This window comes from Lagenorhynchus albirostris, chromosome 16 (assembly GCF_949774975.1).
Source record: "Lagenorhynchus albirostris chromosome 16, mLagAlb1.1, whole genome shotgun sequence".
Classification (NCBI taxonomy): Eukaryota; Metazoa; Chordata; class Mammalia; order Artiodactyla; family Delphinidae; genus Lagenorhynchus; species Lagenorhynchus albirostris.
In genome coordinates this window covers 59,566,319-59,592,261 of record NC_083110.1, presented here as the reverse complement: position 1 = coordinate 59,592,261, position 25,943 = coordinate 59,566,319, and the positions used below count along the sequence as shown (strand labels likewise).

Here is a 25,943-nt window from a genome sequence, read left to right as displayed (position 1 = left end):
AAAATAAAAAGCTTCCTGACCACCCCTTAAGAGCTGAGTGTAGTTCTAGGCACTGTGGGGATTACAAGGAAAGAGCCATGTGAACTGAGACATGAAGATGAGAATTATTCAGCTTTGGGCACAATAAAATGCAGGAGGTTGTAGCAGATCCACGTTCATAACCAAGAGTTTTAAGCCTGGTTGTAACTGCTACATCCTCTGCTAATTACTCTACATGCCTTATCTCATTTCATTCAACATCCATCTCATGAAGAAAGGTCAGCTTTGAACTCTATTTTATAAAAAATGAAACAGAGAGGTTAAGTGACTTTCTCTGGGTCACACAGCTCAAGGCCAGGATTGTCAGACCTCCACTCTTTGCCAACCACAGCCGTGTGTTTTTTCCAGGAGCCACACAGGAACCTGAAAGCCCCACTCACATTCACTCAGGCCCACAGGAAGGCACCAAAAGTTGGAGAATTTGGAGGGAAGAGGGCAAGAGCTGCCTGCATTCACCTTACCCTTGCCCTCTCTTCCACAGACTTCTACGGCTACAACCGCCACCGTGGGGGCGGCAGTAGCAGCGGCAGGGGCGCCGGCAGTGGGGTCTCCGGTGGAGGCGGCAAGGGCTCGTGGGGGGCAGCGCCAGCCTGGTGCCCCTGCAGCTCCTGCTGCGGCTGGTGGAAGTGGCTGCTGGGCCTGCTCCTCACCTGGTTGCTGCTCCTGGGGCTGCTCTCTGGCCTCATCGCTCTGGGTATGTGGTGATGGCAGCCCCGCTGCCTGTTCCGAAGGGCAAGAATCAGTGAATGTCCCAAGCGTCAGGGGCCAAGGGCCCCGAGATCATGGGTGCAGACCCCATGTTACTGCAGATGAGAAAACTGGGCCTCCAGGAGGCATCTGGCCAAGGTCCCATGGCTGCTCCGTGGCTGAGCTGGAACTCTAAGGCAGCTCCTCGGTCCTGGCCCCGGGCCCCAACCCCGTGGCATCCTGCTCTAAGCACCTGGACGCCCTTAACAGTCAGGACAGGCCTTTCATAGCCTTTTTACTTTCCACGTTCTGTTGGCCCTCACACCAGCTCCCTGGGAGAGAGGGCCAGCTTTGTGACCATCTCAGATGATGGCCAGGCGTCTTCAAGGCTCGGTTCCGAATTTGAGTAGCTTATCCTGCTGGTAGCCACGACAGACTGTCTCCCCCAAAATATGCCAACAAAATGTCCCCATGGCATGAAGAAGCTGCCACGGACCCCAGAGCCCCCTTTTCAGGCTCCCCTGGAAGCTTGGAAGGCACTGGCTCAGGGGCCCCTGTGCTGACACTGCCTCCGTGTGTCCATTTCAGCCGAGGAAGTGAGGAACCTGAAAGCACGTGTGGACGAGCTGGAGAAGGGCAGGAGCAGCATGTTCCTTTACAACAAGAAGATGGAGAGGACCAGCCAGGACTCCGTGCAGGGTGTCGCGCCGAGGCTGGGAGAAGGTGTCGGCAAATCTGGGCTTGACGGCTACAGTCAGGAAGACCTATGGCAATTCATGAGGGGCAAGCTGATGGCAGAACAGGAAAACGGTGAGCACATCGCAAGGCAAAGGGCCAGTGGCTCCCGGTCCCGGCTCCTGTATGTGGCGTGGTACCCATTTAGGGCACTCTCAAGCTCCCCTCATTCAGCCCTCTTGACAGCCCTGGGAGGGAGGGAGGGAGGGAGGACCCGTATTGCTATCCTGTTTTACAGCTAGTAAAACTCAGACCTGGGGAGAATTGCCCATGATCAAGATCACACAACCTGCACACTTTAGAATCAGATTGCTAGTCCTAGCCTCTGTTTCTTCCTACTGTACCACAGTGATCCCCTTCAAATGTGTGTGTGTATGTGTGTGTGACACAGAAGATGTGCGGCTAACTCAGGCTTTGCTGTCTCTTGTAGGAAATCTCCGAGGAAACCCTGGCCCTAAAGGTATCACAGTGGATGGAGCCCTTTCCCTGCTCTCATTTCTTGCACTTGGAGCTGGGTTTTCTGGGAGGATCGGAAAACTTCTCTTTTTCGCAAATTGAAGGATGAGCAGTGGAAAGATCTTACAGAATCTGTTGGGAGGGTTGAGAATTGGCTCTACAGTCAGAATATCTTAGAATGAGAAGGGAACTAAGGCATCATCTAAGAGAGGCCGAGTGAGGTGCCTGAGAGACGCAGACGGACACCGCAAGGAAGCTACACCACACGCCAGCGCACCTTGAAATGCCATTTACATGCTGTCAGCTGGCCTTAAGATACTAGGAGAGAATGGCCCTTGGGTTCTCACCCCATCTCACAGTTTTCATGTCTTTCTGATTTTAGGTGACATGGGAAGTCAAGGCCCTAAAGGTAAACAAAACCTGGAAAACTTTACCTTAAATATTAGCGAGGGTTGACAGTTTGAAGCGATCAGCAAGTGTCAGAAAACGCACCTCCCGCTCCCCTGGCCATCTCCCCTTGTGGTAGGACTGGGAATTGCAGAGCAGCCTCACACCCTCGGGCTTTTGGGACCCGGGGGCTTCACGGCAGAGCCAGGCTACATCTCTGGGGCAGCATGGTGGCGCTGGCCCCTTCTCAGGGATTCCCACGTCAGGGACCCTGAGGAGGCCTGCATCCAGGGCCTGCATCTCCCCCAGCTGCAAAGGGCAGCCTGAGGGCCTGCTACTGCACAAACCCTGGGGAGATTTTGAGAAATACAGATTCCTGGGCCCTGCCAGGAATCAGATGCTCTGGGGACGGACCCCCTCCCCCCAGGTTAATTCTGATGAACCAGGTCAGGAATCACCGATCCAGGTGAGAAGCCTGCTCTCAGGGGTTTTGGCCCAGGTAGGCTGGGAATAAAAGCCACCAGTCAGGAATGGAGCACCTGGAGCGGGGGAATTCAGTAGGAGCAACACCACCTGCCTTCAGGGGAAGTAGGGGCGTCTGGCAGGGAGACAGGACATAGTCACGGGAAAAGGTGCCCCTCAGTGTTGGTTAGCTGGGGGACAGTCACCTGCTAACTTGGGTGGCACAGTGTCGCTGTAGGAAACTGATACATGTCCTCAGAAAAGTGGTCTGACACTCACTGGGGCAGGCCTAGGGGTGGCAGGAAGATCTTTCCAGTCCCAGTGACCACAGAAGTGCCCCTTGATCTAGCTGAGTGGGATTCTCAAGATTCGGGGTATGTGGGAATTGCTGGAAGATTCTGGGCTTTACTCCCAGAGCCTCTGAGGAGCAGGTGTGGGTGGGGCCGTGAGCCTGTGGCCTGGATCAACCCCGGGTGGTTCTGAAGCCAGGGCTGCACAGGCCATTCTGAGAATCACTATTGGGAATGACAGGGTCATCCCTCTCTCCTTCCCAGGGGATCCCGATGCAGGAATTGGGGTTCCTCCACTTGGTGGCCCTCAATTTCAGGATTCCCTGCCCCGACACGCACACCCTGGGTCACCGCCTCAGCCCCCCTTCCTCAAGGCTCCAGCTTGCAGGTCCCACACCCCTCCTGACTGTAATATAGGATGCCCAGTCAAATGTGAATTACATATAAACACTAAATCGCTTGTCACTATAAGTAAAAGTTTATTCAATGTTTTCCTGCAATTCAAACTTAGCTGAGAGTCCCATGTTTTTACTTGCTAAATTTGGCGATCCCACCTGAATTCCACTGGTGGCTCCTTAGGTGACCTGCCTGAGTTCTCTGGCTGACTTTTTTCTCTCTGTTCCCACAGGAGATCGAGGCTTCCCTGGGACTCCAGGTGCGTAGCCTCTGATGGTTCTGCTGAGGTTGCAGGCTGCCCAGTCCTTGATCCTGGGGTTTGGGAGGAAAGCAGGGCTGAGCTATTCTTGTGTGTCCACAGGTATCCCTGGGCCCTTGGGCCACCAAGGTCTGGAGGGACCAAAGGGACAAAAAGGCAGCGTGGGTGAGAACCGCTTTTCTGTTCACTTATTCCCTCATTCATTCATTCATTCATTCAGTAAATGTTCGTTAAGTGCCTGCTGTGTGTCAGACCCTGTTTGAGGTGCTGGGGAGACGTGGTGAACAAAACAAAACCCCTGCCTACTTTTGGGTGGAGATAAACAATAGACATGATAAATAAGTGAAGTACATAGAGGGAGGAAGTGGCTCGTGAAATGGGAACACAGAGCCCAGTGGAGCGTTGGGAGGGCTGAGGGGTAATTGAAAATAGGGCCGGCAGGGAAGGCCTTGCTGAGAAGGTGACATTTGAGGAAAGAAGTGAAAGTGGGGCGAGAGCCAGGCCTGAGGAGATCTGGGGGAACCCTCTAGGCAGAGGGAGCAGCTACACGCCCTGGGGCAAGCGTGTGCCCGTGGGTCCAGGAGCTTGGGAGGGAACAGGAGGAATGGGGGCAGGTGCTGGAGCCCACTAAGAAGGCAGAGAGTCGAGAGGGACCCTGGAGGCCTCGCGAGGGGTCAGCTTTTACTCCCGGTGAGTAGAGAAGCCATTTGCAGGGCAGGTTGGGGCAGAAATGGGACACGATTCACTTGCCTTTTCAAACTCTCTGGCTTCTGCTTTGAGTCTGGGCTACAGGAGAGAGAGAGAGGTAGGGAGTTGAGTGTGGACGCTCCAGGCAGGTGTCCCACCAGCGAGGTGCTGCCTGGGGCGTCCTTCGCGGCCCTAACTGAGATGGACATTCCTGTCTTTAGGAGAGCCTGGCATGGAGGGACCCATGGGCCAGAGAGGGCGAGAAGGCCCCATGGGGCCTCGCGGTGAACCAGGGCCTCCTGGGTTTGGAGAGAAAGGAGACAGAGGTAAGAGGTGATTCCTTCACCAGGAGGGTTAGCTGTGTCCACACTTCCTTCTTACATCGTTCTCCCTCCCTCTGTCTTTTACTAGCATTAGCTGAGCACCTGCCTTGAGCCAGGGGCTGTGCTGGGCCCTGAAGAGACTGTGGTCTAATGAGGGGGCGTGGGCTGTGCTGTGCGTTCAAGCCTGGGGCTAAGACCCCTGCAGTCTGAGTCCACAGAACATGGTCACAGGGAGAAATGATCTTCCTGGGAGGGGGTAGGGACGAGACAGGGCTGAGGTGGAGAGCTCAGGGCAGGGCCTGACGGAAGACAGAGTGGGGTGCCTGCCCTGGAGCCTCTCATGGCTGGAAGGAGGCGGGGAAAGCTTCAGACACCAGCCCAGCCCTGGAGGGAGCTGGGAAGATGTTGCATTAGATACTTAACCGTGAGCCTGCTTTCATCAGGGGAAATGAAGCACAGACACCAGAAATCCTCTCAAGGCCAAAAGGTCGTGAGCAAGAAGCTTTATTTTTAGCTTCACTCTTAAAAATATTACTCAACCAGGCAACAAATATTTATTGAGCACCTACTGGGTGCCAGACTTCATGGAATATAAAGACTCTGGAGGTAGAAACTGAAGGTGTTTTGCTGATTCTTGGCCTCATGGAGACCCCAGTGGATCAGAGACCACTGGCAGGGTGGGAAGTGTTCCCTCCACCCTGCAAATGACACCACTGGGCTGGGTGGGCAACCAAACTGGGGGTACCCTCTCAAAGTGCTTTTTTCTCCCCAGGGGATGCTGGTCAACCGGGCATTCAAGGCCCACCTGGTGTCCCAGGTTCTGTGGGTCCCAAAGGTAAGCCAGGTACCCAGACGGTACCCAAGTTTGCCACAACCAGGATGGATCTCAGAGATCCAGGCGCTGGGATCCCAGATGGTCCTAACCCACGGTCCCAGGCCTGTGTGGGGTCGACGGGCCCACAGAGGGTCCCCCCACAAAGAAATCCCTGGGCATCAGGATCGGGGCTGTATTTTTGGCTCTGTGGTGGATTTGGGAGTCACGTTTCCATCTCTCTTTGATGGCCCTGTTATGTGGCCCCTAAGTGGGGGGATGGATCTGGAAATCAGAAGTCAGACAATTTCCTTGCTGGCTAGGGCCGAGATGCAAACGTTTGAGAGCAATATGTCTGGACAAGCCAGGCAAATGGGGCCTTCTCACAGTGTGACGCCCATCTGGTCCACTCTCCTCCCTGCCCCTGCCCCTACCCCAGCTCAAATGTTTGACCGGGAAGGAGCAAAGGGTCTCTTGATCCCAGCAGCTATAGCTTCCTGCCTAAGGAGGACTTTGCACTGGGATCACTCCTGGACCCACTGGCTCTGGGGTCCTGGTGTGCGCACACAGCCCTCACTTGGGGGTGCGTGCCCCACCCCTTCCACCTGCCACTCACCATGGGGTCAGTGTCCCTGGCCTGTACCCGACCCATCTGATCATCGTTGTCGTGTTGTCCTCCTCAGGTTCTAGCGGTCTTCCTGGCCCACAGGGTCCCCCAGGTCAGTAGCCTTCTTCTCATAAATACACGCTATTTCTGGGGAAAAGAGAGGGATGTTAAATGGAGAAACAAACATTTTTAAGCAAATGAAGCAATTATAAAGAGAGCCTCTAAGAGACACAAAACTCACATCTGCACGTGTGTCCCCTGCGGCTGAGGCTGGTACCGATGGGTCCCCTGAGATCTGTTCTGACCTGACTTGGGGCACGAGGCCCTCCAGCAGCTTCAGCAGCAGGCAGCTCCCAGCCTGCCTTGATCTGAGCAAAGTGCCTGCCTCACCTGGTCCCCTGTGGGCCGGAGCTTGTCCCGCTGTCCTGGGAGTCTTGAGCTGCAGCCCACTCTGTGATGCAGGCCAACGTCTCTGCCAGGGTCCCATGAGGGGTCCTCATCCCCGGGCCTGGTAATCTCAGGGACAAGGAACCTGCACCAGGACGATGTAGCAGGGACATGGGGAGGAGTCTGTGAACAGCAGCCCTTGACTTTTACTCCAGGGAGTGTGTGTGCCTATGTGTGTGTGTACATCTGTGTGCCAAATAGGTGTGTACGTGTTGTGTGTGTGTGTGCCGTGTGCATGTCCACCCCTTCCAGAGCTGGGGACACTCATCCACCCATGTGGTTTCCTCTGTGTGCAGGCTCTGTAGGTCGCCAAGGGCTCCGAGGTGAAGTGGGACTCCCTGGCATCAGAGGTAAGCTGGGGGAAGGGGTTAGAGGGAGGGGACATCACCTTGTAGATGCCACTCACTTAAGAAGGAGGTCTGGGGGACTTCCCTGGCGGTCCAGTGGTTAAGACTCCATGCTTCCAACGCAGGGGGCACGGGTCAAACCCTGGTCAGAGATCTAAGATCCCACATGCTGTGTGGTACAGCCAAAAAAAAAAAAGGAGGAGGTCTGGGAGGACAGGGTCTGGTGGATATGCCAACAGCCTGTGCAGGCCAACAGGTGCATGAGGGGAAGAGGCAGTCAGGACTGGGGAGGAGCCTGTCTTCAGGCACAAACTCTGCCCCTTGTTGGTCGTCCCTACCAAGGCTCTTTACACTAAGGTGTCCATTTCCTTTTCAGGTGACAAAGGACCTATGGGACCACCAGGACCCAAAGGTATGCTTCTCCTGCTGCTGCCCGGACAACACCACACCCTGCCGACTCCTGGGAACCCAGATGTGACCCCTGTCCTGGTGTCCAAAAACCCATATGACCTGGCTCCTGGACCCTGGGGCTGGGAGGGATCTGAGATTCTAGTCGAACCTCTCAGGGAAACTGAGGCACAAAGAGGAGAAACAGTACCAGCGTCACAATGCTCGGGGTGGCCCTCGGGGTGGCATCGATGAGCACTGAGGCTTCTCCCCTCTAGTGTGGTCCCCCTCTTGCCCACAGCACCCACTGGTGTGACAGCAGGGCCTGGGTCAGTGTGTGGGTGGGCCCTGACCCGGAAGAGATCTACCTAGTGTGCCTTTTGGGCTTTGTTAATGCTGAGTTCTTGCCAACATTCAGCTGACAGCAGCTTACAGGTGCAGTGGGAACCGTTCTGCAGCCTGGGGTCCCTCTTACTGGGTGAGATTCTTTTCCTTGCTCCTGACTGACGCTTGTTTCCTCCACCCCCCCCCACCCCTGCCCCATTTTTATTTTAGGTGACCAGGGTGAGAAAGGACCCCGAGGCCTCACAGGTCAGTCCCACACAGGAATCTACTGTGATCCACTAAAGACTTTTTGTAAATCCATTGGGTACTGGAGATGGGGGAAAAAACACAGAGGTAGGAGACAGAATCTCTGTCTAAAACCTTCAGGGGACTTGCAATCTAGAAAAAAGCAGGACAAGATAAAATAAAGCCCGGAATGGAGTATAAGCCAGCAGCAACATGTATGGTCCAGACAGTCAATGTCTGGGGCAGAAAAGGGAGCTTATGATTATCTCCGATTCTTTTGAAGAATTGAGTTGGGAAAATTAAGCTCTTCCCTAAGTGGCAGAAAGTTTGCCCTACTTGTATCCACTTACCTCCTGCCAACTTGCATGATTACAAAGGAATTTGACAGTGCTAGTGCTTTGGCTACAAGGGCCAGCTTTTTGTTGCCAAGGAAATAAGACTCATACACAGGCCCCTTCAGACCAGGCGTGGCCTCTGGGCCAGTCCGTGCCTGCTGCCGGGGGTGGGAGGCCTGACTTTAGAAGCAAAGCTGACGCTGTGTCTCCAGCCTCTGGTTGGCACACCAAGCTGCTCTGGTTGGGGAGGTGGCAGGCCTGGGGGTGGCCGGGAGGGTAGAGTGCTCTACCACTGTCAAGCTCCTCCAAACACCTAGTCCATTTCCTTTGCAGGCGAGCCCGGCTTGAAAGGTTTACCTGGTGCTGTGGGTGAGCCTGGGCCTAAAGGAGCAATGGGTGAGTGTCTCACAGCAGCAGACGCCATGGGTCTGCCCCGCCGCAGTCATCGTCATGGCCCTAGAGTTGAGATTCTCCTAGAGCTGCATCTCCCATTCTCTAATCTACCCACCCCCGGTAGAGGCTCCATTTACAGGCTGTTCCTGGATCTGGGCATCCCTCTTGGGGCTCAGAGAGCTGCTGTCTCTGACAGTTTCTTACTGCTCTGGAGGCGCTTGGCAGGATATGGTCCATCTGCCCCGATTCCTGCCTCTAAGACCCTCAGGCCCTTGGGGAGGAGAAACAAGGGCTGAGGTTCTTTGGAACCCACAGAATTCCAGGCACAGCCCTGATACTCCAGGGTTCAGCCCTTTGGCTGACCCTTACTGAGGGACCTGTCAGCCAGGACAAGGAGGCTGGCTAAAGACCCCCCACGGGGCCAGGCATTTGACACCACATCCCAGAAGGGTCTAAGCCCCACCCATGGAGACGTGGTGCATTCATGATCTCATTCATTAACGAAGTGTTAGGAAGCGCTGACGGTGTGCAGGATGCTGTGCTGGGCGAGTAAGATGCTTTACCTCCCTCGAGGGGAGATAAAGCTTGTGTGCGATGACAAGGGCCATGAAAGGTACAGGGTGCTATGTGGAAACAGTAGAGAGAGAAGTTTCTTCCAACCGGAAGGATGAAGGAGATGCCTTTTCAGATGGTTCTAAAAAGTAAAGAAGATTTTAATCACATCAGTTTAGAAAATGCCACGCAGAGACATGAGTGAGGAAAGACAAAGAGGTGGGAAAAAGCAGGTGGGAAGAGCTGGCCCCAGAAGGACATCACTGTGGACGGAGGTTAGGGTGATGCCTACAGCAGAGGAGACAAGATCTTGGAGAATCTTGACCTCCAGGACCTGGACCAAATGAGGCTGACGTGTATTGAGCATCTGGTGTGTGCAAGTCCTGTGCCGTCGATGTGGGAGATGCAGTGGGGGCCATGGAACAGTTCTCAGCAGGAGAAGAGGCATTACTGGTTTAGGAGGAGAGGGCAGGAAAGCTTCACGCTGCAGGTGTGACAACGACAGGGCTTCTTCCACGTCTGATGGCTGCAGGAGGGGGTGCATGGGTGCCCCACCTAGGAGACAGCTTGGGAGGCTATAACGCAGTGGAGGGAGGGAGTCCCAGAGTAGCTCCCAGAGTCACTGATGAACTTGCATCTGCTTTCCTAGGACAAGCTGGCCCCGACGGACACCAAGGCCCAAGAGGTTGGTCACTCAGCTGCTCTCTTCACTCCCCTGGCCCGCCACTGCCCCCCCTGCCCATGTCCCAGCACACAGCCCCCAGCCTCCCGATCACAAGGCCAGAGGGCGTACATCACGGGGAGGTGTGCAAGGTCCCGGTCTCATCCCCCTCCTCCCTTCCACCTGCCAGCAAGTTACTCAGTAAAACCCCAAGAGACCATTGGCTCCGATGCGTTGGCTGGTCAGCGTGCCTAAAAGGCAAACGTTTCCACGTTGGTCGTGCTTTCTCTAGGGGAACAAGGTCTTCCAGGGATGCCCGGAATCCGGGGCTTACCAGGACCTTCTGGAGACCCAGGAAAGCCAGGTAACAGAGTGGGAAGCGTGTGTGTGTATATGTAACAGAGTGGGAAGCGTGTGTGTGTGTGTGTGTGTGTGTGTGTACCTTCCCTAATCCATTTTCCTCTAGCAGCTCATTAGGAAAATGCCACAACTGCTGGCTAGAGCCGGGCACAGCGGCTGTGAGTCCTGACACCTGAGTCACCAAGTCTGGCAACTTGGAAAAGAGAGATCAACACTGAAAGCAAGGAGTTCTAGAAAGGGGCAAGGAGTCTCCTAAAAATGCCAGTTTATCACCACCTCAGTGTCTGGGTCCCCTGTGGACCCCCTTGGGCCGTGCCTGGACCCAGCCTGGGGAGATAAGCCGTTGTTAGGGTCTCCACCAAAGGCCTAGCAGGAGCAAGATCCTCAGGGCTGCAGGAGGAACAAATCAACACAAGCCAAGAAAGCCGGGAGGACGAGGTGGCAACCCTCAGGGGCCGATGAGGAGCAGGGGGCCCCTGGGCTCCTTTGGTGGGCGCACAGATGGAGAGCACCCAGGAGGGAGCCTGGGGGCAGCATTAGGGCTCAGTGAGTGTGTGAACTTTTGGGGCTTGTAGCTCTCAGACACCAAAGGGTCTTGAGCCCAAATGGGCTAAGAACCATCCCCTGATGGAGCAGTGAGTCAGAAAACTGCTCTCATCCAGGGCTGCGAGGACCCTGGAGTCCGGCTGCCCCAGACACGGGGTTCGTCCTCCTGCGCCCACCAATCCCTTCCGCCCGCTCCTGCTGCTGAGGGGTCGGCTCCTCTGCCCTTCAACTCTCCTCTCATGTCTTCTTCTCTCCATAGGTCTCACAGGACCCCAAGGACCTCAGGGTGAGTCATCGGGTCACTGCCACTTCAAACGCCACCGCCAAGCCTCCCAATCCCCGCATTCAGCAGATGCTCCTCCAGTCACCTTAGTGTGTCCTCTCCTTCCCTCACTCCCCCAGCAAAAATGGGTTCAGGTCATTCTGATGCGAGTCTTGAGAAACACCTTAGGAAGGAAAACTATGCACAGAACAATCTAGAAAGCCGTTCTAGGAGAATGAGGTTAGGTCACGTGTGAATGCTGTCTGCCTGAGCCTGGTCCCCTTTGGTGCAGGGACCCCCAAAAGGAGGCTCCAGGCCCAGGAGTCCCATTAGCCCCACAGAGGCCCACCTCCCCTGTGGCACGGTAGGGAGTGGGCACTCATCTCATGCAGAAGGGCCCGGCCTCCCTGGGACAGCCCCAGTGTCAAAGCCTGTCCGATAGTTGGACAGTGTGCACCCACTTGGATTTGAGAAGCTGTCACCACACCAGCCCCAACTCCTAAAGGAAATTAGGCAAAGATGTAAAATAAAATCAAACAGCATCACCCCTCAACAGTTGAGCGCACAGGGATATCTTTCAAATGCTCCCTGGTGGAGTTGTGGACAAAAGCAAGAGGGGGTGTTGCATCAGATACAGGAAGCCCAGGCCCTACTCCCCCAGGCTGCAGGGCCAGTGGGTTACAATGGCTGCTTTGCAGGCTGCAGGGGGCACATCACCCAGAGGGACTGGGATCCCCCAAAGCTAGACCTGTGAGCCTCTGCCTCCAGCCCAGCTGTTGCTCCATTTCCTAGAGAGGGAGAAGGGCTCAGAGCAAGAGGCTCCCTCGAGGGAGCTGGGCTAAGGTGGAAGGTTGAGCCAGGTGGGTCTGCAGGTTTCAGTCAGCAGTTGTGGCCTTGCCAGTGACAGAGCGCCAGGTGCTACCACAGGGGGTCTGGAATTGCTGGCCCTCAATCATCCTGACTGACTTGTTTTCAATCACACCAGGACTTCCTGGGACCCCCGGCCGACCAGGGGCTAAAGGTAAGTGATTTTCCAAATTAGACAGTCACCGGTCATTTTGGCAGGAGGGGAGGCATTGGCAGGAGGGAGGTCCCTGTGTGGCCAGAGCCTGGATCAATAGTGGCATCTAGTGGCTTCAGTGGAAGGCTGTGAGGCTGGGGAGCCAGGGATTCTTCTGACCAATTAAGCCCTGAGTCCTCAAGCCCCACCCTTCCCCCACAATCCAGAGCCTCGCTTTGGTGCCTGGCTGTCTCCAAGCCCTCGATGGAGGAGGATCTGCAAGGGTGCTGTCCCCACCGCTGACTCTGTAATGCCCCCCCACGAGTGCTCTGTCCCCTTACTTAGGCGTGGTCCCCCCATGATGTGCCTCTTCCCTGGGACAAGTGTTATGGTCCACACAGGCCTCAGTGTAACGGGGACACTGCCACCCCCTTTCTGAGAGGGGGCTTTGGTGCAGGCAGGGAGGAGCCTCTCAGATGTTACTAAGAGGCCAAAGTCAGAGTTCTCAGAGGGGCATCCTCAGGACTCAGACCCTTACATGTAGGGCGACATTCGCATCCGGTTCTGGGCCATCAGACCCCAACCCCGAGCCAGTCCAGGAAAGGGGCTGCTCAGGGACGGTCCTTCTCCTTCTGTCCCTGTGACCCCACGTTCCTGAACCCTGACGTTCGGTGGAGCTGCCCTCTGTCACTGTCACCTTGGCGGGGGGACCTGCTTTCCAGAAACTATGGCTAACAACAGGTTGGGCCAAGGAGTTCTTTCAAGTACATCCCAAGCAGACACGTCTCTGGGTCCACAGATCTGCTCACGGATTGATGGCATCTTTGGTAAAAGATCAGAGGCTTGGGGATTCTCGAGGAGAGACACCCTGCCCTTCTCCAGGGCCTGTGACTTTCTGTCCAGCGTGCACAGAGGTGGACATTGTACCTGACACTGGGTTGTGTTCCAACAAAAAGAAAGTCAAGTGCTTTCTCTTGGCCTTGACCTCGAGGGGCTGGCAGATTGCAAGCTTCCCCAAAGGGGGAAATCAGTATCACCCCTCAGCGTGTGGATGACTGAATTGCCCACAGGCCTTGGGAAATGACAAAAACGTCCCAGAAGAATCTCCAGTCAAGGGTTTTTCCATCCTCTACTTCACTCACTTGGTTCTGCAGAATGTGGATTTCCATCGTGACAGCCTTGGGAAAGTGTGAATCTGACATTCCCTTCTTGGAAGTCCTCCATGCACATTCGCATTTTCAACCCTCTAAGACACAAGGCAGAGAAGAGATCTGTTAACCTTTACATGACTCGGAGTTTCCCAGACCACGGAACCCCCTCTTGACTCTGTGTAGACCCTACTACTGTCCCAGGGAATTAGCACCTGAGGGGCACTGGGAACCAGGCTCTACCCCACAGGCTCACTGCCTCTGCTCTTTGACCTCTCAGTGCTTTTTGCACCTAAAGCAATTCCTAGTAAGAGCCTGCAATGCCCAGTGTGGGAGAAGATAGAGTGTGGGAGGGGGAACAGCTCCTGAGTCAGCTCATTCTGGCCTCACCACCAGGCAAACTCTCCAACATCCACAAATGAAGCCCCTTCGCAGAGTCCCAGCTTCTTCCAAAAGCTAATGTGGGCCAAGAAGATTGATGCTCGAGCCTCCAGGGTCTCCAGTGCAGAGATTGGTGCTTAATGCATCCTGTATGCTCCCCTTCAGTTCATTAAAATGCCTTCAGCCTGAGGGTTAGAAGCCCAGGAGTGGGTCTCAGATGCAATCAGAAGCCTTGAAAATGATTCATTGAGCCACTAACTGATCCTGGGAATAACCACTCTCCTTTGCCTCCCCTCCCAGGTGAACCAGGAGCTCCAGGCAGGATCGTGACTTCAGGTAGGTAGACCCTGCACTGCGCCCTGGCTCTGCCTCAACACCCTGCAAGTCCGCGGGCTCCGCCCTTTGGGCAAGGCGCAGTGCTGAACGCTTCCAGTCAGAAGTGAGGAGGGTCGGGGGATTTCAGACGTAATACTGGCCCAACCTGTCCCACAGCCTGGCCTGGGTCCCCTCTGAGCGAGGAGAGTGGGGCTCAGCGTTCAACGTGCCTTCTGTTTTCAGAGGGATCATCGACTCTCACTGTCCCAGGTCCCCCGGGACCTCCTGGAGCCATGGGACCTCCAGGACCTCCAGGTGCCTCAGGTCAGTCTGTTTTCTTGCTTTGCCCCAGATCGGCATCAGGCCTTGCTTGCATCTGACTATAGCAGCATTCGCTCAAATCCTGAAACCCGGGCCGGAACCCGGGGAAGAGTAGGAAGGGGCTGAGAAAGCCCCTCCCAGACAGCCTGGTGAGCCCTGGTCACTCCCCAGCACGTATCCTAAGCCCTGCATGGCATTGCTTCACTAGGTCCCCGCAGTACCGTTGGAGGCTCGAGCAGGTAAATGACACGCCTAAGGTCACACGGATAAGAAATAGCAGAGTCAGGGTTCGGCCCAGGTCCTTCTGCCTCCAGAACCAGTATTGACGTGTCAGAGTCAGTCCTCAAATTGTTTCCTCTTGGAAAACAACTTGATAATATGCATCAAGAGCAACAAAAGTGCGAGGAATCTATTTGAAGCAAATAGCCCCAAATTGTCCAACAATAATGAGATGGCTACAAAAATATGAAGACTTAAAGTTCTTAGCAGATAACAGTGTTATTTAAAAGAGCAGGTAATACAACGTTGTAAATCAGCTATACTCCAATAAAAAAATTTTTTTTAAATAAAAGAGCAGAATACTCGATAATGTGTGCTCTGTAGTTGCAACTATATTTATATAAGATAAAAAAATGCTGGAAGGAAATACAACAAAATGCCTGTAAGTTAAAGAATTGTGGGTGATACTTTTTTCTATTTATCCAAAATGCCTGTTTTTTTATATCATTTTTTAATTATTTAAAATGTTTGTGTGTAAATGAAATACATTATTTAATATGACCAATGCAAGTATGGACCGGCCTTCCCTCCTGATAAACTCCAGTGAGACTGGGGACACTGGGGGTGTTTAGAAGTCCCTAACCATCGGAGGACAGTGTCAGAGAGGGCAGTCCTGCCCATCCCAGGGGCCCCAGTGCCTGGCAGAGGAATTCTCACTGGAATGGACCACAGGGCTGGTCTCAAATTGCTTATTGCTTTCAAATAAGCAAGATGACCTCTTTGGGCCACTATTCCATGCCTTGTGAGGAAGGTACTTAATGTACCCAGGCACCTGTCTTTTCTTCAGTTCTTTCTAGAACTCTGCCCCTAGAGGTGTGATAAAACCTTTTCTTCCCCAACCCCATTTCCAGGCCCCATTGGCCCAGCTGGTCTCCCAGGACAGCAAGGTATGTCACACCCTGAAAGAACGCATGACTGTAGGCTGTGGAGAGCTTCCTTCCTGGGGTGGCCCTGCACCCCATCTTTAAGTGAGAGATGTGCATGTTGGGAAGGGAGGTGAGGGACCACCGGGCTCTTCTCCAAGGCCCCGGCAAGGCCTCCGTAGCCAGAGGAGACACCTCCTCCCACCTTCTTCCATGTTTCTGAGAAGGTAGGGGTCCTCCCGAAAGGGAGGTTGAGGCTCTTGGGTCAGGATCAAGCTCAGCTATCTTCACAGGCCTCAGGCCTCTGGTGACCAGATCCTGAGAATCGTGTCACTGTCCAGCAACTTATCCAAATATCAAAAAACGGACTCCAGGTCCTCCTGGGGTGTGTCTCGCTCCCAGCGAACACTCTGGCCCCGCCCACAGTCAGCTCAGCCCCGCCCACAGTCTCAGCTCCGCTTGGCCCTGCCCCACCCCGAGCACCTGGGCGGCTCCAGAGAGAAAGCACTGACAGCTGCAGGCGGTGTCCCCCAACTCTGTGTCCTCCCCACAGGCCCGCGAGGGGAGCCAGGACTTCCTGGTGAATCGTTCATGGGCAGCAGCAGCTCCATCTCTGAGGTCCTCTCCGCCCGTGAGTGCCACCGTGTTCTCCGGGACAGGTGACACGGGTGGGAGTGGGAGAGGTGGCCATGCACTGGGGCCTGCAGCAGCTGCACCAGTGAGTCATCGTGAGCCCCAGTGTGAGGATGGCCAGTTCCGCTGGCTGAGAAGGAACAGCAGGGGTTCTATCAGCTGTGGAGGATGAGTCACAGGGCATGGCACAGCTGTCAGAGAGGCTCTCCGGATTCCAGGAGGCCTCTGAACCCAGCCCTGTGAGTGTGACTGGAGGAGTCCTGAATCCCCCACACCATGAACAGCGATGAGGGTCCCTGGGTTCTCAGCCACAGGCCCGGCCTAGGAGCGCTGACTCCTGGGTCCTCCGGTTCCCAGAGTCCTTTAAAGAACCCAGGCAGAGATGCCGCTGGGCCTCCCACCTGGGCACCTGGCCACTTGAACAGCAAAGACAACGCCAGCCCTGGTCTAACAGTCACCACGTGCCAGGCGCCGTGCCTTGTCGTCCCACCGAGTCTGCACAAGGCCCTTGTGATGTAGATCTTGGGCCTCTGGTTTACAGTGGAGGAAGCTGAGGCTGAAAGGTCAAGAACTTGCCCACAAGCTGGCAGTGATGAGGCAGGATTTGAACTCAGGCTGTCTGACACTGATGCCATGCTCTTAATCATCACTGCACACCCCCATCAGCCACCAGGGAGCTCGACTCAGCCCTGCCCTGCCTCTGAGCAAAAGGCATCTCTAGCAGAGGGGGTCTTGGAGGGTCCTGTGCCACGACCCATGACCCATGGCCTGGTGTGTGGGTATGAGCACAAGCACCGAGGATCCTGGTGAGGGGTGAGGCTGGCGGAGAGCAGCCTCATGACAGCTTTTGCTCATTTCTGGTTTCTCCTTTCCACAGAGGGTCTTGATTTACGAGGTCCCCAAGGCCCACCTGGACCACCTGGGCCACCAGGTGAGCACCTCAGGGATCTTTGGAAGGTGGGGAATCTTGGGGGCAGGGGGCTCAAGGCACTTAGTGAGGAAGCCAAGATCCTGGGTTCAGCATTGCCTCTTCCTCACCCTCTTCTACAGGACCATCCATTCCAGGACCCCGAGGCCCAGCAGGTGAGAGCTAAGCAATGGGAGATGAGAGACGATGGGACCCAGAGCCCAGGCTTCTTCCGGGCCGGCTCTTAGGAAAGAGCTTCTCTGTCACTTCTGCTCCTGGGCAGAGTGTTCCTGGCCCACCTCTTGGCATTAATAGGTCTTGGGTGCTCTCTTATCTAGGGGAAGGCTTGCCAGGCCCACCAGGCCCACCAGGATCTCTCCTGACCAGCTCAGGTAATGCTGGGGAGTCAAGTCGCTCCTGTTCTCTACCTCAGCCCCAGCCCCAGCACATGCCATGGTCATGGGCACACAGCCTTTCTGACCCACTCACCATGCTTTCTCCTTCTGACTTTCCACCGTGAGTGTGTTTGCATAAACTCCATACTACCTGCTGCGTGGAGAGAAGGTAACTGATGCCAACCCAGCCACCCTGAGAATCCCTGGTTGCCCAGCCTGGGGGAGATCTGCCTTTGGGAAGCTTCTGGGCCAACTGGGGAGACCTAGTTCCTGTCCTCAGGGAGCCCAGCTCTGATAAAGTAGGTAGGACAAATGCTCATGAAATGAGATAAATGCTGACAGTATAACATAGAAACATATGGAAATAACTTTAGAACATACTTTAGCCCAGAACTTGTCTCTAGTGGAAAATTCATCCATCCATCCATCTATCGTCCACACTCAAAACTCTTTCTTTCCTCTACAGAGACCTTCTTCTCTGGCCCTCCAGGCCCACCTGGCCCCCCAGGCCCCAAGGGAGAGCAAGGTGAGCACCGTGTCTTAGGGAGTGCAGGAGCCTGTGTGAACCCCAGCTGACCCAGCTGGTGGCCGGGAGAGTTCTGATGAGGCTGGATGAGCGGGCCTTCACCCTCCTGCCCTACCCCATTAGGAGCTCAGCAGCCTGCAGCAGGGCGTGGGGGGTGGTCGGAAGCTCTGCCAGGAGTATCTGCCTCTGCCTGTCCTGATGGGAGGAGAGGCACGAGGGGCCCTGGAGCCCCGACTCCTTCCCCACGGGCCCCTTGCAGTCACAGCATCTGGGTGGGACCTGTCTCATGACTGTCTTCTCCTCCAGGTGCCCCAGGCCCCCGAGGACACCAAGGTAAATAGAACTGGCATCAAACAAACCTGGGGTAGGGGTGGGAGTGGCAAAGGCTGACCTTCCAAGATCCCTGAGCTTCTTGAGTTTGGTCCAGATGATAGACCAGAGTGTGTCTCTGATGGTTGAGAACTTACATGTGTGCGTGCGTGTGTGTGTGTGTGTGTCTGTGCGGCAGCTCTAGATACCACCCGAGGGCCGGTGCTGCCCCAGCCATCATGAGTCTTGGGGAGCCTCGGGAGGGAGGTGGTGTCTTGGGCTGGGGCACGGGGAGAGGGAGGCCGGCACAGCTGACTGTTCCCTCTCTGCTGTGTCCCTCAGGCGAGCGAGGCCTCCCAGGGTTCTCAGCCTCAGGTAAGTGCTGAGCCCCCTGCTGCTGGCTCTGCCCGGAGCCTCTCCCCACCTGGCTGACTGCCCTGTGTTGTTGGCCTCCAGGCTCCAGTTCTCTCGGACTCAACCTACAAGGACCGCCAGGCCCACCCGGCCCTCAGGGACCCAAGGGTGACAGAGGTCAGTGAAGGCGGGGAGGAGTGGGAGCAAGGCTGGCTCCCAGAGCCCGAATAGAGGGCAGCGAGTACTTGCTGATGCTACAGACTTGGAAGGAAGAAGAGGCTGAAGAGAGAAGAGCCTGGAGGGAGAAAGGGACGGGGGTGGGGATACAGTCTCTGCCCAGGGAAGCAGGACACCATTGCAGAAATGAGACTGAGAAACATGGGACAGTTGTTGAGCCACAGCTGACAGTGTCGTTGAACTTGAGGAACCAGGGGAGGCTTCCTGGAGGAGGTGATGCAAACAGAGCTGCTTGTTTTGGATTCCAGGTGATCCCGGAGTCCCAGGGGCTCCCGGCATTCCCAGTGGGCCCTCTCGAGGTAAGAACCAAAGGTGCCCAAAGTTCTTCTCTCCTTCTTCAAGCGAGGCTGATCATGCCAGTGAGGATGTTAATTAACTAATTCATTCACTTATCCATGATTCAGTGTTGATGAGATACTTTCTCCACGTGCTGGGATCTCTGAACTGCCTTTAAGGAGGTTACAACTTAGCGGGGGTGGGAGGGAAGGATGCCTGCACGATAAAGATGACTAGCAACGCCGATGATGAATGATGGCGAGAACAGAGCCTGGGAGCTAGGGGTTCAGGGGCGGTGAGCAGGTTGCCGAAGGAAAGGGAGGGCTCTGCCTGGGAGAGCTCCTAGGAGCTCTTTGCCACTGTCTTAGTTCTCCTACTGAGAAAGAATCTCCCTCCTCAGACTGTAAAAGCATTGCCTGGGCTCCCTCGTTGGACCCCAGGGTGGAGAGACCAACTCAGAGGCTTTCTCTCCTGCAGGGGGATCGTCATCGAGCACCATGTTCACACAGGGCCCACCAGGCCCACCAGGGCCCCCCGGGCCTCCAGGCTCCATCAGCAGCTCCGGCCTGGAGATTCAGCAGTACATCTCTGACTACATGCAGAGTGAGTGCCCGGCGTCTGAGTGGGGCAGCATGCGTGCGTGCGTGCGTGCGTGTGTGTCCACGTATCGATACATAGACTTGTCCTCACCCCAGCAGAGGCTCGTACACCCACATGCTCATCCACATGCACGTGCGCGCACACACACACAACTTTCACACTGGTGTGCACTCCCCCAACCCCATCCATGTGCTGTGGAGGTGAGGGTGTGATTTCCACACATGTGGGCACCAGAGCTTTGTCAAATGGGTGGCTGACTGGAGTCTTGTTAGTCCACAGCCATGGAGATCCACCTGGCCCAGCACAGAGTCTGCCTCAGTTTCTCCATCTATAGCAAGGGGAGTCTAGGCTCCCTGCTGGCCCCGCCTTGGCCCCTGTGTGGGATGGGTGGGTGCATTTCATCAAGTACTTCAGGTCATCTCTGTGGGGAGGACACGCCCTCTTGGGGACAAGCCTGACTTTGCTTTATTTCTTTGTTGGCAGGTGACAGTATCAGGTCTTATCTATCTGGAGTTCAGGGTCCCCCAGGCCCACCTGGTCCCCCCGGGCCTGTCACCACCATCACGGGTGAGACTTTCAACTACTCAGAGCTGGCCAGCCTCGTCGTGAGCTACTTACAGAGTAAGCCTCTCCCCAGCCCCTGTAATGACACCGTCCTCCCAGGGTCCACGGTTATTCCTGGAGTCTCGTCTCTTAATTTGCTGTTTGCTTTGCCCTTTTTCTGAATGTGATGTTCAATGCTGAATTCACGGTAATCAGGCCGCTGAATCTAGCTTCAGAAAAGGTTTGTTCAGATTAAGAAATATAGGCATTATAAATAGCCTGCTAACACCCCCGCGCATTCATTGCCCCCAAACGGAAACAGCTGGTTGACCGGGTCTGTGATTCTGGAGTAATGAGTGCAGTGCGTTGCTTCAGTACCAGCTAAGCGGGTAACCGGTTTCCTTCCCCACAGCTTCGGGGTACAGCATCAGCACGTCCTCCACCTCCATCTCCTCTGAAGACATCCTGGCTGTGCTCCAGCGTGAGTCGGCTGTGGTGGGCTAGAGGGCGGGGTGCCTTCCCTCTCTCCTGGCCGCACTTGTCAGGCACACTTGGTGGTCCCTTGGGACAAGGAGCCACTCCCTCCTCGCTCCCAGCAGCCAGCTGGAAAGGGGGCATCAGCTCTCCCCTCTAAGGCCAGGCAACCGGGCAGGAGCCCCTTCAGCTCCCGGAAGCTTGTTGATGTCCCCCTGGGGGTCTGAGAACCCCCAGCTCACACGTCACTCGGGCCAGTCTGTGGAGAGGTTAGGCTGGACGTGTGGTCCATACCGGCGCCTCCTCTCCTTTCAGGGGATGACGTGCGTCAGTATCTACGGCAGTACCTGACGGGCCCTCGGGGTCCCCCAGGGCCACCAGGAGCCAGTGGAGGTTGGTCCCTCCAGTCTTTGGACTACGCAGAGCTGAGCAGCCGCGTCCTCAGCTACATGTCCAGTGAGTGTCCGCCTCCGTGGCGGGGCAGGCAGCGGGCGGGACACCCCGGAAATGGCCCCCTGGCCCTCTCCCGCCAGGCTGCACCCCACCCAGAGGGAGCGGGGGCGCTTCAGAGCTGTTCAAACCTGTGGCCCCAGAGCAGGTCACGGAGCTGGGCGAGGGAGGCCAGGATGAGTGTCCCGGGCACCGTCCTGCACACGACTCACTCGCACACTTCTCTATGCACACACGCACACACCCAGCAGGAGGAGGGCTGTGGGCACTTCTGACCTGCACTCGTCCCCGGCCCTGGGGCCTCTCCTCCGTGGCGCCGTCACCCAGGGTCTCGCGTCCGCGTTACCCTCTGCCGGTCTCTTCCCGCTGCCCTTCTCGCCCCTATCCCAGCCTCCGCTTCTGTTCAGGCTGCTTCTGTCTGGCTTCCTCTCTGACACGGTGTTTCCATCTGCCCTTCCCTGTCTGATCCGCATCCATCGCAACTTGGGATTTGTTCCTCAGGCTCCGGAGTCAGCATTGGGCTTCCTGGCCCCCCAGGGCCCCCAGGCTTGCCGGGAACATCCTACGAGGAGCTCCTCTCCTTGCTCCAAGGTACGGCCGAGCAGGGCCATCTGAGTGAGAGCTTCGGGGTGGACGGCAGAGCTCCTTGGCCCAGGCTGTGACCGATCCTTGCTCTTCCTTGGTGTCTCAGGGTCTGAATTCAGAGGCATTGTTGGGCCCCCAGGTCCCCCTGGGCCACCAGGGCTCCCAGGCAGCGCGTGGTCCAGCATCAGCATGGAGGACCTCTCATCCTACCTGCAGAGTAAGGAGTGAGGCAGGCGAGGGCTGCAGCCTGACCTTCAGGGCTCCCGCGGGTCTGAGCCAGGGCAGCCATGGAGGGCTCAGCCCAGGCACCAGTCCTCCTAGAGCGGGTACAGGGCCGGTCTCTGGGGCCCTGGAGGGGGACACACTTGACGTTGAGGTGCTTTCAGCCCTGGCAGGGGGAGAAGTGGGGGGACACCATGCGTCCAAGTCACGAGAGAACTCAGGGGCCAGCGGGTGACCAGGTGCCCAGCCGGGAGCCCCAACTCCCAGCGGCAGAAGGGCTGAGGGGAAGGGATATGATTTGGGTTGAATGAGGCCCGGTACTGGGGGCGGAGAGCAGTGGGGAGCAGTCACCCCAGGGGAGGACGGGACACGCGTGTGGGGGCCTCCCTCACCGCCTCCTTCCAGACGGGCCCAGGCTGGGAGTTCTGCGGTCCTGGCAGGGGATCCCTGATCTTTCTTTCTCTTGCCCCCTGCTCAGCTGCTGGCTTGTCATCCATCCCAGGCCCTCCTGGTCCCCCTGGCCCCCCAGGCCCTCGAGGGCCCCCGGGTGTCTCAGGAGCTCTGGTGACATACGCAGCTGAAAACAGCGACAACTTCCGGAGTGAGCTGATCAGCTACCTCACAAGTGCGTGTCCCTGACGTCACTCTCCCTCCTCCATCCCCTCCCAGACCAGGCTTCTCCCTGTGAGAGGGGCAGCCAGCGGGGCTTGAAGGGAACTGGAGGGCAAACACATAAGCCAGCCCTGGTCGGTCGAGGAAGCCCGGCTTCCTCCCAGCCCACATGCTCCCGCTCGGTGCGAGTTCACATCCTGCTCAGGGGTGCTGAGGCCCTGGGAGGGACACCCCCAAGTCCCACTGCTTTCTCTCCCCCAGACCTGGCTCCCACTAAAGCCGCTTCTTCCCCACAGGCCCTGACGTGCGCAGCTTCATCGTCGGCCCGCCGGGTCCTCCCGGGCCCCAGGGTCCCCCCGGGGACAGCCGCCTGGTGTCCACGGACAGCTCCTACAGCTGGGGCGGCAGCTCCTCTTCTCTCGGTCGGGCCTCTTCCCACAGCTCCTCCACGGGCATAGGAGGAGCCAGCGGAGGCTCCCTGGGCGAAGGGGGAGCCTTTGGCCTGGACACGGGCCGGGGCCGAGGCTATGGGGCAGCGGCAGAAGGCGGCACGTATGGCGGTGACGGTGGTTTCGGGGCCAGCTTTGCTGGAGGTCTGGATTACAACGAGCTGGCCGTTCGGGTGTCTGACAGCTTGCAGCGTAAGTGGGGACACGTAGGCTTCAGCACTGCGGGGTTACGGGAGCATGTGAGTATTTCCACATCCAGGAGGACAGCAGTTCTGGAATCAGACGGGCAGGGACTGAAGACAAGCTTAGTTCAAGGGGCCCAGTCGGGACTGGAACCTATGCTGCAGGGAACAGAGATGCTGGGGTCTTTGTCCTTTGTTTTCCCAGAAGAGTCTATATGACTATGAAGGTTTCCTGGTGGGGCTGAGGGAAGGCTGTTGACTAAGAAGCCCTTTCCCGGGCGGCTCACCAGCACAGCTATGCAGTAAAAGGCCTGTGAAACAAGCCCACGGAGGCGAGACGTGCCTGTCAACAGGGGAGACTAAGGAGGCTCTTCCCTCGCTGCCGCACAGAAGAGTTTGACTGGGATGGGAGCCAGACAGTCAGAGGGCACCGCGCTCCCACCGTGAGGAGGGTGCCGGGTGACCCCTGCTGCCTGTGCCCACCACTCTGGTTTTTACAGGTCAGGGCCTGCTCCAAGGGATGGCCTACACTGTGCGGGGCCCACCAGGCCGGCCTGGGCCCCAGGGGCCCCCTGGCATCAGCAAGGTCTTCTCCGCCTACAGCAACGTGACCGAGGACCTCATGGACTTCTTCAGAAGTAAGGGCATGCCCCGATTACTTTCCCAACACTTCACTTGCCGTGTAGTCTGCTCCACAGAAACCAGTCTCCCCAGAAACCTTGTTAACACTTGAGATGCTGAAAATCGGATAAATTCTTAACCGTTTTCTTCTTACAAGTCCAAACTCTACCACCACCTGCCTGTGTCAGTCTGAACGAATCACTTTACTTCCCAAGCCCCAGGACGAGCTCTCGTCTAAGGCCAGCTTTTCCCCCTTGCAGCGTATGGAGCCATCCCAGGACCCCCTGGGCAGAAGGGAGAGATGGGCATCCCTGGCCCCAAAGGTAAGTGGTGGCAGGAAACAGCCACCAGGATCCCGTGTTAACGACTGCCTCTTGTGGGAAGCAGCTCCCTTGCCAGCGCCGTGCTGGGAACGTGTGCGGCTCCTTCAGGCCCTGCACTGTGCCTCGCTTAGCCGTGCCCCCTTCTGTCCTCCTAGGTGAGAGGGGCCCTGCTGGGCCACCAGGTCAGCCTGGGCCACCCGGCCCTCGAGGACACAAGGGAGAAAGAGGAGACAAAGGTAAGCCTCACTTGCCACAGTTCCTGGAGTGCTGGGAAGCAGGCCACGTGTTCCAGAGCAAGCCTGAAAATTTTAGGCAAATGCCAGCTACAAAAGGCAGGTACTGGCAACAGCATACTTTGTGTAACTATCAAATGAACAGCCAGGGAGAAAGGAAGAAGAGTGTCAATGCAGGGAGGAAGAGGAGAACCAGGCTGGTAATGAAATAGGGTAATCAATTTCAATCAGTTGACAGTCTTACAGAAGAGTTCATCTTTCAAGCCGGTTTTGTAGTGGTCACAGTTACTGTAATTACCCAAGCGGATGTCCCCACAGACCACAGGATATTTTCTAACTTCCCATTCATCTTCCAACTTCTAGGTGACCAAGTCTATGCTGGCCGGAGAAGGAGAAGCATCGCCGTCAAGCCATGAGCGACCCTTGGCGGAACAGCCGCCTGGACCAGTTCTCGCAGTGGCTTATGGCGCTTATGTCAAGACCTCTCCAGAGGGTAAAAGCTGGAATCTCACTGTCCTACTGAGGCAGCACAGCAACTAGAACCCTTATCTTAGTCTGGAGCAAAATATATGTATGTAGAATTCAGTCCAAGGTACACAGTCTGAAACAGCTTCACGGGGTAGACCCAACAGTGGCCGCATGCAGTGTGGGAGGATGAAGCTGGCCTCCCTGCTGTCCAGGCCTGAGCTCCTCGGCTTCTTTAACATTGAGTTCAAGCCCCAGCCTAGGAAAGCCAGGTACATAAAAGTTGTTTCAGGAGCCCTTGAGCTTCACCTTAAAAATGAGCCCAGAAAATGGAAGATGGGATTGGGGGGGGTGCCTTCCTGGGAGCCACTTGATGGGACTGTTCTGGTCAACGCTGCAAGGCTGTGCTCTCACCTCCTCTCTCCTCTCTTCACTCTGCATTCTCTAGTCATAGAAAAAACTCTCAGCTGAAAAAACTTAAGAAATCCACTTCCCCTGAAGGTGGTGACAGGGTTTCTACTAGTATTTCTCACTATGTATCACATTCCCACTTAGGAAGTTTGACTGCAGCTATGATCTGTCTCCACAGGTCCACGCTAGAGTTGATAGTATGTTACACTGAACTAGGTTGCAGCCAATAGGAAGAGAAAGGCAGGGGGCAAGGAGGAAAGAAGGGGAGGGGAGGGGAGGGGAGGGAGAGCAGACTGCCTGACACCGGAAGCCGGCACCCCTGCTCTGCACTTAGGAAACGCATGGGGGACTGGGCGCAGTTGGTTTTATTGCACTTTTCAATGTCTACAAATATTCACGTGGTCTATTAGATGAGTCATTTCAATTGCAAAACTTCCAATTAAAGGGTTTTTTCTTTTTTAATATGCTTAATGTGATCCATCTAACCAAAAAAAAAAAAAAAGAAGGGAGGGGAGGAGGGAAGAAGGAAGGAAGAAAGGAAAGGAGGAAAAGAAAGAGGGAAAGGAAGAAAACATTTTCGGTTAATTAAGTTTGACATTTTACTGTCTAATGAAAACTTATGTATAATGAATGAACGCATCGTGCCTTTCTCATATGTTAGTTTTCCCTAAAGGCTGACTCAATTTGTTTTTGTAATAGTAGCTTTAGAAGCTCAAGTATTATATCCCCTTTAATGATTCTTACCTTGATTAACCAGACTTTTGAGTTTTGTCCTAGTTATGAGATCTGCCTATCCAAGCTATCCCAAAGTCTTCATAGAATCGTATGCC

General features: G+C 55.8%; 1 protein-coding gene across 5 annotated transcripts in view; it reads left to right on the top strand.

Moving 5' to 3' along the window:
• COL17A1 (collagen type XVII alpha 1 chain) overlaps nt 1-25,575 on the top strand; it is a 51,442-nt gene extending 25,867 nt beyond the window's left edge. For 3 of the 5 annotated variants that reach the window (XM_060126642.1, XM_060126640.1, XM_060126641.1), the window contains 41 exons: nt 521-733; nt 1,315-1,536; nt 1,892-1,921; nt 2,300-2,326; nt 3,685-3,711; nt 3,814-3,876; nt 4,620-4,724; nt 5,494-5,556; nt 6,216-6,251; nt 6,883-6,936; nt 7,310-7,345; nt 7,876-7,911; nt 8,559-8,621; nt 9,820-9,855; nt 10,124-10,195; nt 10,997-11,023; nt 11,985-12,020; nt 13,829-13,864; nt 14,087-14,167; nt 15,295-15,330; nt 15,860-15,937; nt 16,817-16,870; nt 16,990-17,022; nt 17,185-17,238; nt 17,708-17,767; nt 18,074-18,100; nt 18,419-18,451; nt 18,533-18,607; nt 18,916-18,966; nt 19,421-19,546; nt 20,027-20,164; nt 20,499-20,567; nt 20,876-21,016; nt 21,512-21,601; nt 21,702-21,812; nt 22,296-22,442; nt 22,726-23,070; nt 23,561-23,698; nt 23,942-24,004; nt 24,160-24,240; nt 24,601-25,575. In XM_060126642.1, coding sequence (XP_059982625.1) covers nt 521-733; nt 1,315-1,536; nt 1,892-1,921; nt 2,300-2,326; nt 3,685-3,711; nt 3,814-3,876; nt 4,620-4,724; nt 5,494-5,556; nt 6,216-6,251; nt 6,883-6,936; nt 7,310-7,345; nt 7,876-7,911; nt 8,559-8,621; nt 9,820-9,855; nt 10,124-10,195; nt 10,997-11,023; nt 11,985-12,020; nt 13,829-13,864; nt 14,087-14,167; nt 15,295-15,330; nt 15,860-15,937; nt 16,817-16,870; nt 16,990-17,022; nt 17,185-17,238; nt 17,708-17,767; nt 18,074-18,100; nt 18,419-18,451; nt 18,533-18,607; nt 18,916-18,966; nt 19,421-19,546; nt 20,027-20,164; nt 20,499-20,567; nt 20,876-21,016; nt 21,512-21,601; nt 21,702-21,812; nt 22,296-22,442; nt 22,726-23,070; nt 23,561-23,698; nt 23,942-24,004; nt 24,160-24,240; nt 24,601-24,653 — 3,266 coding nt within the window. In that variant the 3' untranslated portion in view covers nt 24,654-25,575. The remainder of the gene's footprint in view (nt 1-520; nt 734-1,314; nt 1,537-1,891; nt 1,922-2,299; nt 2,327-3,684; nt 3,712-3,813; nt 3,877-4,619; nt 4,725-5,493; nt 5,557-6,215; nt 6,252-6,882; nt 6,937-7,309; nt 7,346-7,875; nt 7,912-8,558; nt 8,622-9,819; nt 9,856-10,123; nt 10,196-10,996; nt 11,024-11,984; nt 12,021-13,828; nt 13,865-14,086; nt 14,168-15,294; nt 15,331-15,859; nt 15,938-16,816; nt 16,871-16,989; nt 17,023-17,184; nt 17,239-17,707; nt 17,768-18,073; nt 18,101-18,418; nt 18,452-18,532; nt 18,608-18,915; nt 18,967-19,420; nt 19,547-20,026; nt 20,165-20,498; nt 20,568-20,875; nt 21,017-21,511; nt 21,602-21,701; nt 21,813-22,295; nt 22,443-22,725; nt 23,071-23,560; nt 23,699-23,941; nt 24,005-24,159; nt 24,241-24,600) is intronic. The other 2 variants (XM_060126643.1, XM_060126644.1) reach the window with 2 other exon arrangements.
• The last annotated feature ends 368 nt before the right edge of the window (nt 25,576-25,943 follow it).